The sequence below is a fragment of the Uranotaenia lowii genome, unplaced genomic scaffold, assembly GCF_029784155.1.
Source record: "Uranotaenia lowii strain MFRU-FL unplaced genomic scaffold, ASM2978415v1 HiC_scaffold_450, whole genome shotgun sequence".
NCBI classification, from domain to species: Eukaryota; Metazoa; Arthropoda; class Insecta; order Diptera; family Culicidae; genus Uranotaenia; species Uranotaenia lowii.
Window position 1 is genome coordinate 1 of NW_026598368.1, and position 12020 is coordinate 12020.

At 37.4% G+C, this 12020-nt stretch overlaps 1 protein-coding gene across 1 annotated transcript; it reads right to left on the bottom strand.

Annotated features, from left to right (window-relative positions):
- Positions 1-2164: 2164 nt before the first annotated feature.
- LOC129760118 (uncharacterized) lies at positions 2165-10626 on the bottom strand. The gene is made up of 2 exons (XM_055757701.1): positions 9370-10626; positions 2165-2317 (listed from the first exon to the last, which is right to left on the bottom strand). Exons 1-2 carry the CDS (start codon positions 10624-10626, stop codon positions 2165-2167), a joined length of 1410 nt encoding a protein of 469 aa, XP_055613676.1.
- Positions 10627-12020: the final 1394 nt, after the last annotated feature.

The following is a 12020-nucleotide window of genomic DNA, read 5'->3' on the forward strand; positions in this document are numbered from 1 at the left end:
TCCTACGTGACATTATCATTCAGCATTCGGGGTGCGATCATGTAATCAGCTGCCAGCCAAGTCAAATTTTGCTTCGCTTTTGCACCAATGTACAATCACTGTCACTTTTTTTTTGTTGAACCGTGTAACACTGATATGATATATTTTTCAATACAACACAAACACTCTCTGCAGTTTCACTTTTAACGGATGGATTTCATTCTTATCAATCGTAAGCACTTTTTAAATTTTCATCCACAGGGAATCATAATTTATTCAAATACTTTTAAATGTTGAATGGCACAACAAACACTTTTAAGCAATTCACCTTTTCGCAAATTCTCACCTCAAACTTTAATTTTTTTTGCCCCCAGTTTGATTTGAACTACTTTGATGGATTGCCAATTCCCGTGACAAGCATTCACCGACTCGTGGCTGCCCTACAATCGAAGCAAGCATCGATCACGTTCTCCAAAGTTCGTACCCTAAAATTAACGAATGCCAAAAGTCGCTATCAGGGGCAGCCGATCGCCGCGAGGTTCCGCGAAATTTCGAACCGCACAACAATAACCGTGTAAGGAGCGCGCGGACACGTTCAACCTGACCCACGGTAACCAAACAACTGCGGGCTAACGGCGGCACAAAGTTAGCGACCAGCAGCAAGCAACCAGCCAACAACAGAAGACAAGACACACGAAAACGACGACGCTACAGAAAACACACCGCGAAAAAAACAACAAACGGTCGCGCGCAACAATACGCCACATCTGCACCAGCACCACAACTCACCGACAACAACAACAACAACAATAAGCGACCGAACATGTTCCAAAACACGACGACGAGAACAAAAAAACAAAACAATTTGCCGACCGCGGAAGATCGCTAACGGCGGGTCACTTTACTTGGGGAGCACCACGCGCGCGTATTTAACGCGACTTCGCTCAATCCAACCGTTGACGGGAAGCCAGGAAGCAGAAGCATCAGAATTGTTGCGCTCCACACACGGCACCAGACGGAGCAAGAATGTGCACCACCGGTGATAACCGTTGGCATGCAAGCTAGTTAGCCCCCCAAAAGCGGAAGTTTTCCGCATGCAACACAAAATCACCACCCAACGAACGACCGATTCGAAGTCGCGCGACAAAAACGCCAACCCACCGGCTAAATGTTGTATCAAAACAAGCCGAACGCTTCTATCGGAATTTTGCAACATTCCTATCCACGGCGAAGGTGTAGGATACATAACAGCACCAACACAATCACCCGATTGGGAAAACTTCGCCCGACCCGAAGCAGCACGCCATAAATCATCGCGCCCAGTCACCCCACAACCCCCTCCAGGCATATGCAATTGGGAAAAAGAGACAACCATCGAACCTCGACTAGTTTTGAAAACAAACACACGGCAAAACGAAGCGACAACATTCCCCCGACCCCGACTGATAACCGGTTTTCCACCATGGGAGCGAAAGAGCCAACTACATCTCCCCTCACCAAGGATACCGACTGAAAATGCGAGAAGCAACAGTCGGTTGCTGCGGTGTGGGAAGATCCGACTGTCCACGTGGTCTTCGTCGTCGTCGTCGAAGACCGCGTTCAACTCGTTCGTTTGATGTGTCAGCAACCAGCAGCTTTCTGGAACAGGTTTCTACCTTAGAAGTGTGACATTTTAGTTTTTCTTGGAGTGGTGGATTGTGCGGTTTATATACCTACTGCAGGCTGTTCGTTTTTTTTTTGTAGGAAAAGCCGAACGAGCACGTGCTTTTCTTACGGTGGTGTATATATTTCTACGAATGTTATTATTATTAAGTTTTATTAGTGACACTTTACCATCTTCGTGGCATTCGTGTCGTGTAAAATGCAATTTACAGAGCTTTATAAAGATTACACTCTTTCAGAAATTTAATCAGCGATTTTTCACGTGACTCATCATTTTTTAAGATTTCAAAAACACTTCCCCTAATGTTGTTTTTCTCACGAGCTTCTTTATATCCATGACAGTCGATCAGAATGTGCTGCACAGTAGTTTGTACGCCGCAGAATTGACATATAGGCGGAGAACTTCTATCGAACAGGTACGCATGGGTCAGTCTTGTATGGCCTATCCTCAATCTTGTTATGACACGTTGGTCCGAGGGACATTTTCGGTCTATGTATTTTGATGGTGAATATTTGTTTTGCCTTAGGAATGATTGATTTGAACGCCACTTGTTTTCCCATGTCCACCACATGTTGGTTTTGATGGTGCGTATAGCGTCTTGCGCAGGTATTCTGGAACTAGCTGGAGTTGTACTGTTGCGTGCATTATTGGCACATTCATCGGCTTCCTCGATTTCTACGAATGGATTAAAGATATTTATGTACATCCTTTAATCAGGCTCCCAACCTCAAACTTTCGTTCAAAATCAAATTCATAATTAAACAGCTCCATATTTCTGTCTGATTGAACATCAAATCACGGAAATGCAAAACTAAAATCTCTATCGTTTATTAAGATTATAAGAATTATGAACTCCTTATGGAAATTTTTATTTATTGTGCATTCTAAACAAAAAGATCCGTTTCATAAACACGAAACATGTTACCCAAACCTTTAGGAATACCGTAAACTGGGGGAGCATTGATCATTTTGCACTGGATTTTTTTTTTTCATTCAACTCAGTACTCAGCACATACAATGGCTATCTGTACTTTAGCTAACTTTTACAAAGAAAACACGTATCTTATCTAATTATTTATAAAACAAACCTATCTAAATTTCATCATACAATGTAGCTTCCCTGAGAAATTGTATCACATTTTCATGGTTTCCATTATTTTTCAAGCTATCCATACTTATTTTATATTTGTTTCTCAAATGTAAAAAAGATTGGCAGTCGTTGAACACGTGAAAAATAGTTAAAGGGCATTGACATTCTAAACACTGTGGTTTTGTTGTACGTTCTAAAAGGTGTTTATGCGTTAATTTACAATGACCAATCCGTAGTCTAGTTAGTATAACCGAATCTTTTCTAGAAAATCGGTTTACGCCTTTCCATTCACTGACAGTTTTCTGAATCATCCACAGCTTGTTATTTTCCATGGTGTTCCATTTTTGATTCCAATCTTCCCTTACTAGATTTTTAATAACTGATGTTATATCGTGTAAACATGGAGCATACCATGTGATAGAATCATGTCTCGTTGATTTCGCTAGTTCATCAGCTTTTTCGTTCCCTATGATCCCTACATGACTAGGAATCCACATAAATTTGAATTCTTTAGCTGGAGTTTTTCTCATAAGGGTTTGGATTTGTTGAACTAAAGGGTTTTCACTGAACAGATTTTGGAGAGCGTGAATTGAACTTAGAGAGTCTGATAGAATCAAAAATTGATAATGTTCGTCCTTATCGATAGCCATTTCGACCGCACTTCGCAAAGCTAACATTTCTGCTGAGAATATCGACGTCATTGATGAAACTCTTTTTTGTATATTATTTAATCCATCAAATACTGCAAATCCAGCAGTATTGTCAGTTTTGGATCCGTCAGTATAGAACAACTTAAAATTCTTATATTTGTTCTTAGTGTGTCTGAATTTCGATATATACATACATTTCTTTAGAGGTTTCATCCTTTCTTAGAACTTCCAAACTGAGGTCAAACGATACGTTAGATTTGATCCACGGAGGAATTTCGTGGAAACCCCTGTTCATAGGTTCATGGTACATGACTTGGTATTTTTTAAAACATTCCACACATCGATTACAGAAACCATTAGACGATCCAGATAAGTTTTTTCTCAAAGTTTCAGACAAAATTTTGTACAAAGGGTGGCGAGGTAGAGAGCAAATTTTAAATCCAACTTTCATGGTCAATAAATCACGTCGATAATTTAGAGGGAGTAATCCTGATTCAACATATAAACTTTCAATGGGACTCGTACGAAATGCACCTGTTGATAATCTTATTCCTTTATGGTGTATAACATCTAGTTGTTTCAGAAGTCTTTCATTGGCCGTACTGTACACTACCGATCCATAATCAATTTTTGATAAGATCAAGGATTTTGTTAATGTAAGCAGTGTTTTCCTATCAGAGCCCCACGAGGTGTGAGACAATGTCTTAAGAATCCTAGTAGAGTTATCAGCATTTTTCTTCAGGTTTCTAACATGAGTGTCCCACTTCAGTTTCCGGTCAAAGAAGATACCAAGGAATTTATGACATTCTACGACTTCAATAGCTGTTCCATTAAAATAAAGTTCTGGATTCGTTCGACAATCGGATCGTCTGCAGAAGTGAATCATTTTCGTTTTATTAGCCGAAAAACGAAAACCTGTGGATTTACTCCAGTCTTGAAGCTTTTCGAGTACGGTTTGTAATTTTTCCTGGATAGCACTCAGAGATTTTCCATTTGCATAGGCCACCATATCATCAGCGAATTTCAAACTTTTGACATTTACAGGGAAATTTTTACTAACTGAGTTCATCGCTATAAGGAAAAGTGTGACACCTAATACTGAACCTTGTGGAAGGCCATTCTCCTGGATTAAAAACCTGGATGAGGAATTTCCAATTTGAACTTTAAACAATCTTTTTTCGAGGAAATTCCGTATAAAGTAAAGCATGTTTCCTTTGACTCCTAGTTGTGAAAGAATTTCAATGATTCGTGCTCTCCATGTCATGTCGTATGCTTTTTCGAGATCGAAAAAAATACAAACTAGATGTTCCTTATTGTAAAAAGCATTTTGTACATCAGACTCTAATGTCAAAAGATTATCTAAGGTGTTGCGGTACCTACGAAATCCTGATTGCGTATTATCTATTAAGTTGTTAGATTCAAGATACCATAACAGACGACGGTTAACAATTTTTTCCATTAGTTTGCAGAGACACGAGGTCAGAGATATGGCCCAAGTAACAATTTTAGCTTTATTATGGTCAGCAAAATATCGTTTGGACTATCGCATTAATCTTCATAAAAAGCTAAAGCGCATTCTATAACATCACCTGGACTCTTATAAAGCCAAAATCAGGCTATTTGGCCCTACCCTAGAAACGTCATCAAGACATATAATTGTTAGTCATCAATGTTGGTCACCAAAGCTTTTAAAAAGCTATTATAAAACATGTTAGAAATTTTTGTTTTTTTCGGTTCTGTCAGTTCTCGGAGTTTTTTTTATTTTTTCCAGCAAACATAATGGTTGATGAATGATGATTGCATTATTCAGATATGATCTGGTAAAATTAATAGCTACAAAAACCAATGTTTAAACCATATATTGAGCTTCTTTTCTACTGCCAGTAAAGATTTTAGGTAAAATGTATATGAAATAGTATCTTAAAATAAATGCGCCTCGTCAAATCTGATGGTCAATCATGATGGAATTGATGGAAAAAGGCCTGAAAATTTTTTTTTCCAATGCTTGCATTGTGAATCCATCAACATGGCGTCATTTTGTGCCCTTCGATTTTGCAACCAACATGGCGTGAGTCAATTCATAGTTTTATTATGGTTTAATGATGACCCCAAAAAAAGCTACGATTTGACGTTTCTCTCGCAAGCCAACCAATTACACGCTAAGGTTGAGTTCCTCATTTCTGAGTTGTTAATCATTAGTACAGTAAATGAGGACAGACTTTTTGAATGAAAAGGGATTGGTTTTGAATGACCCGTGGAATAAATCATGAGTTGAAGTCAAATTTCGTTGTCTGACGCCATCTTGAAATCCAAGATGGCGGCTTCCTCTGAACTTTAAAATGGTGTAAATGACTTGAAATCGCATGAAACCCCAACAAAATGGGTATCGGGTGAAAGGGCTAAACGAGTAGAAGTTGAATTTCGCTATCAGACGCCATCTTGAAATCCAAGATGGCGGCATCCGCTCAACTTTTAATGCTTAGTGCTGACAAAAAGTCGCATTAAACCACCACTATACGGGTATTGGGTGAAAGGGCTAAACTAGAAGTCGATTTTTTTTCAGCTTCCACTGAATTTAAAATACTGGTAATCAATGAAAATCGCTTGAACACAACTTTTTTCACGTAATACTATATTAAAACTACTATTTTAAGACAATTTAGATCATTTTAAATCACTTTTATTATTTTTTCATTATGTTTCTAATGCATTTAGCACTTTTCTTGTTTTGTTTATAGTTTTTGTTTTTTTTGCCGTTTATGTAATTCTATTATTCCTATCATGCTATTATGTTTAAATTGTATTGGTCTTATTCTTGCGGAAACTATAAGGTTATGTTGTTTCTGTTAACCGTCTGATTTAGGCACATGTGCCAAATTCGATGTTGCCAAAATCGAATGTTGCCAAAAACGAACGGGGTCTGTATTGTGGTGGTTTTTGTGGGATTTTCAGTCACTTACAAATTTTCAGAGAAACGCGAAAACAGATATTTGACTTCTATCATTTAGCCTTAGCACCCAATACAATATATTTGAGAGTTTCATGCTGTTTTCATTCATTTACAGTATTTTTAAGTTCAGCTGAAGCCACCATCTTGGATTTCAAGATAGCGTCAGAATGCAAAAATAAACTTTTTATAGCTTATCCCAATTGACAAACACCCATATTTTGGAGGTTTCATGCGATATTCAATGATTTAGAGCATTTTTAAAGTTTATAGAAAGCTGCCATCTTGGATTTCAAGATGGCGTAAGATAGCAATATTCGACTTCTACTCGTTAAGCCCTTCCACCCACTACCACCTGGGTTTCATGTCATTTTAAGTCATTTACTACATTTTAAAGTTTAGCGGAAGCCGCCATCTTAGATTTCAAGATGGCGTCAGATAGCGAAATTCAACTTCTACCGGTTGATTTCTTTCAACTTATACCCCTATAATATAGGTTTAATGCGATTTTCAGTCATTTACAGTATTTTCAAGTTGAGTGGTAGCCGCCATCTTGGATTTAAGATGGCGACGGGCAACGAAATTCGACTTCTACTCTTTTTCTACTCTCTTATTACTTTCACCTAATAACCATATTGTGAAGGTTTCACGATATTTTCAGTAATTTACAGCTTTGAAAATAAAAGCGGAAGCCGCCATCTTGAATTAATGATGGCGTCAAGCAACAATTTTTTTTCCTACTATTTGGGCCCTTTCACTCAATACTCATATTGTAAAGATATTCATACCACTTTCGGTGATTTCAAGTTTTCAAAGATGTATTTTTTTAATTTTAACTCAAAACCAACACGCATAACTTACCAAAAATGTGTAAAAATGGGAGTTCCAATTCAAATATGTGCTATCTAATCTGAGCGTGTCCTGTTTTGACATCTTGATCGAGAACTGTCACTAAGTTTTATGGCGGTTTAATAATCATGCACTGAGTGCTATTATAGAACATGCAAAAGAAAGCTTGCAGCAAACTTCTAGGTTTGTGTTTTATTATAGTTTAAAAAAAGCATTCACAACTCTTTCAAAATAACTAAAACAGCATGTTTAATAAAAGTTTTATTAGCGTTTTCAAAACCATCTGAAAACATATGGTCGAAAAAAAATTATAAGCATTCTGCATGACCATAATAAAACCGCCATAAATCGAGCTGCACAAAAAAATGCCATAATTAAACCATGATAAAACTTCCTAATGCTAGTTGGCATAATCTGTGTTACTTGGGGGGTCTATAACTGGATGGATTTAATGGATTTTTCCCGGTTTTTAAAATAGCTATTATAATTGATTCCCTCCATTTATCTGGGAATACTCTATCGTGCCACACAGCGTTTAGAATTTCTAAAAGATAAAACATTCCGTCTGGTGGCATATTTTGAAGCATATGATAGTGGATTTCATCAGTACCAACTGATGAACCTTTGCATGTCGCCAATGATATTTTTAACTCTACCATAGTGAAAGGGACATTAAGTTCGCTAACTGCAGGTTCATCATATATTATAGTGTCATTTGAAAACCGATCTTTTTTTAATTTAAACTCTGGGTCATAGTTTTCAGAGCTTGAGATGAAAGAAAAGTGTGTTGCCAATTCATCTGCAATTTCAACTGGATTCGTGATAAGGATGTTATTAACTTTCAGGGATGATATGATATTTTCCTTAGTTCGACCTTGGATGCTACGAATTTTGTTCCAAACTGTTTTATTAGGAGTTGAAATGGATATTGATGAAACAAATTCTTTCCAACAATTAGAGGAAGCTTGTCTGATAAGTTTTCTGGATTTAGCTTTTGCGAGCTTATATTCGATTTCTGATTCAGTTGTCATAGATCTATTGAATCTGCGTAAGGCTTTTTTCCGGTTTTTAATGCTCTGAGCAATTTCAGAACTCCACCACGGTGGTTTGAATCGTTTAATTTTGTTAGAAGACTTAGGAATAGATTCCGAAGCAGCATTAACTACAGAAAGTGTGAAGTGTTCGACTCTTGTCAATGTATCCGATGGTTTTTGTTCATTGATATTTATCGTTACTAGATTTTGGAAACTTTCCTAATCAGCAGAATCGGTTATCCATCGAGGTCGTTTCGAGATGTTGACATCTCTGGATAAAGGTGTGAGAATGATCGGATAGTGATCGCTAAAACACAAGTCGTCATGTACTTTCCAGTCAAAAAATGTTGACATTATTGGAGAACCAAATGTAAGATCGATAGAAGAAAATGAATTGTGGGCTAAACTATAATGAGTTGCTGACCCATCGTTGAGACAGTTTAAATCCAATTCCTCAAATAAAGATTCTAGTATTTTTCCTCTTACACAATCCTTGTTGGATCCCCAACAAATGTTATGGGCGTTACTATCTGTCATTATAAGAAATGGTTTTGGAAGTTGATCAATCAGATTCTTTAAACAAGCTGTGGATAACGATTCATTTGGAGATAGATACAGTGAGCAAACAGTGAATTCAATAGGATAGAAAACCTTGACAGCGACTGCTTGAAAGCTTGTGTTCAAATCTATTTCTTGAGCTTCAAATCCATTACGGACACAAATTGCAGTGCCACCTGAAGCTCTAAAGTGTAAAGTATCAATCGAATAGAAAATTGAATAATTTTTCATTGTAGGTGTTTGAGAACTTTTAAAGTGAGATTCTTGAATGCAAATTAAAACCGGGTTAAATTCTGCAATAAGCATTTTCAGTTCTTCGAAATGGGCGTAAAAACCATTACAGTTCCATTGTATTAGGGTCATTTTGAAAATATTTAAAATTACAGTCAAAAATCGTACAATCAAAACCATTTTGAGCCAGTGCAATAGTGCAGACGTTCTAACTGCATCACTCAAAATCCTAAAGTTTTCTGACATTGTATCGTTAGTATCGTTAGTAGGCCATGTGGGTGATCATTTGAAATTTCAGTAATATCAACTGTGGTATCATTAGTATTAGGAGGTTTATATATAGTGTTAGTAAACTGTGGTATATTTACGTTCCTATCATCAGTCGTATCCGTCTTCGTCATCGTCGCCTGTGGCAATAGTGGTTTCGGCATCATTTCGGTCAGCGTTCGGGCTTCCGTAGTTCCATCGACGTCGGGAGTGCACACGAGAGAGGAGTTTTGGTGAGAACTGCTTGTTTCCGGTAACTCAAGAGAACGGGTGGGGCTTGATGGTGGGTTGTTGATTTTCCGTTCATATGCTCGCTGTTGTTGGGGTTGTTGACTTGGTGTTGGTGTTGTAATTGGGTCCACGCTGCTTTGCACAACGTGGGCGAATGTTGGTCGAGATGATGGTGAAAATCCAAAGACTGCTTGTGGTACCTGGAGACGTCGTTTTTGTCTCGCTTCTTTCATTGGAATTCGTTCAGTAACTCTTATTCTCTGGATTTCTAGTTCGTCGATAAATTTCGGACATTGTTTAGACAATGCATGATGGCTTCCGTTGCAGTTGATGCAGGTTAATGGTCTGGAGCATGGTGTTCCGTTGTGGAATAGGAGTCCACAAGATGCGCAAACTTGGTTACCTTTACATTGATCTTTTCGATGTCCAAATCGGAGGCAGCAAGTACATTTCATTGGATTGGGAACGTACAACTTTATGCGGCAGCTGTAAAAACCAACTTCAATCGTCTGTGGCAAGTAACTCAGATTGAAGGTGAGAATAAACGAGCCGGTGTCCTCAAGTTTGCCTTTGGAATTCTTTCGTTGCATGCGCTTAACTTCTGTCACATGGGCTTCCTTCAGATATTCCAATATTTCAGTGTCATCGAGCTTGTTCAGATCCGGACAAAAGATGGTTCCTTTGGATCGATTCATAGTGGAATGTTCAGTGATTTTGACGGAAACACTTTCACATAATTTCGTTTGCTTCAGAAGTTTTTCCGCTTGGTAACGATCAAGGGTCTTCAGAAGTAACGTACCTTCCTTGGATCTCGAAATTTGTACTCCAGATGTTATGTTGTCGATGCACTTTTTAATAACAAACGGATTGAGATCGTCCATGGTGCATTCTGGATCCGTCCTAGTTACGACCAGAAACCGTCCGCCATTGTCGCAACCTCCTGTCTTCAACTGCTTGACGAATTGTTGCTCGTGGAGGTCATTTCGCTGTGCTGTTCTTTTCCCATTTCTTTGCTTTTTGGCTGTTTTCCATCCAATAGTTCCGTTGCTTTCTTCATCAACGGTCAACACTTGAAACCTTGAACCAAACGTGATCGGTGGGGTTCCGCCACCTGGATCGGCGGCCATCTTTCGTGTTCTCCTACTATAGGTACTCAGTGGGGTACTCGCACAGGTCTCAAAAAATACTACCGACACTACCGATACTACCGATAACGAATAAAAGAATGCTTAACTTTGCTCTTGAAGACGATGTGATTCGCTCAGAGGTTGAAGTCAAACTGTGCACTGGATTTTGAGTATATAACGCAAGACATGGCCGTAGGAAAAGGGGGGAGGGTGGTTTTGGGGGTTTAACCCCCCACCCCCATGAGGATCCAAAACAGCAAGCGAGGTATTCTACTCCCCACTCAAATTCAGAACCAAATTATGATAATAGAGTAAGGTTTATCAAGAGTAACTATCTAGACTAAAAACTAATGCAAAAACCTCAAAAATCCATCCCAAGTCCAAAATTCTGCTACAATTTTTCAAAATTTTCTCACTAGGTTCTTCAGGTCTGAATATAAAGTTTTGAATTAAATTAACCCATTTCGGAGGATCCGATTCCATGATTCCCATAACCAAAATTGTATTCCTATTTTTTGTATTGCTATTTTTGTATTTCGAATTCTGTATCCAGTCCAGGATTCTTGATTTTCAGTTTGAATAATCATAAGAAATTAGAAGTGAAAACCTGCTTTGAAATCCTGGTTCAAAATTGGTTTTGCATTTCATATCAAAATTATATCATGTTTTTCGAGATCATATGCATTTTCAATATTTTGATAATAATTTTCCGAACATGAAAAAAGAGAAATTTTGTTTTATATTCCAATTCGAAGTTCTTAAACTTGTGTAAAAACTCACAAAATTAAAAAATTTAAAGCTTCGAAATAGCAATCCAAAATTGAAAAGTCAGATTCAGATCTTTGTAAATCCATATTTGAATTCTAAATCACAATACAGATTAAAAATAAATAATTTAAATAGTAAATTCAGATTAAACCTGAACAACAGAATTTTTTATAAAATTCTTAAATTCTTAAATTGAACAAGGACTCTGAAACTTGGCTCATAAAATTCTTATCTCGAATAAGATTCGGAAATCGTACTTTTTGTACATTTTAGAAATCGTATGGTAATTCGGATATAAATTCAAAGCGCAATTTTTGAATTCAGGTTCAGAGTTCAGGTTTACAATGCAGATTAAAATTTCAAAAAAAGGTTTAACTTGCTAATAAATTTTACAATCAACATAAATGGTAGAGAAATTCAAGAGATCATGAACTTTACACATTGCGGATCAAAAACGAGATATCTCGTTTTTTTCACTTGCCAACAGTCTGCTACACTTTGAAGTATAACTCGAATGGACTGAAATTGAGTGTTAAACTTTATAAGACAAAATTGAACACAAAAGTTGCCATAACTTAAAAATTAATTTGTAATATTTAGTTCAACAGTTTCTGAGATATAGAAAG

Coding starts and splice junctions, on each gene's coding strand:
- LOC129760118 (XM_055757701.1), bottom strand. CDS start 10,626: ATGGCCGCCGATCCAGGTGGCGGAACCCCACCGATCACGTTTGGTTCA. Junction 2,318..9,369: donor ATACGACTGATGATAGGAAC/GTAAATATACCA, acceptor ATCCATTCGTAG/AAATCGAGGAAGCCGATGAA.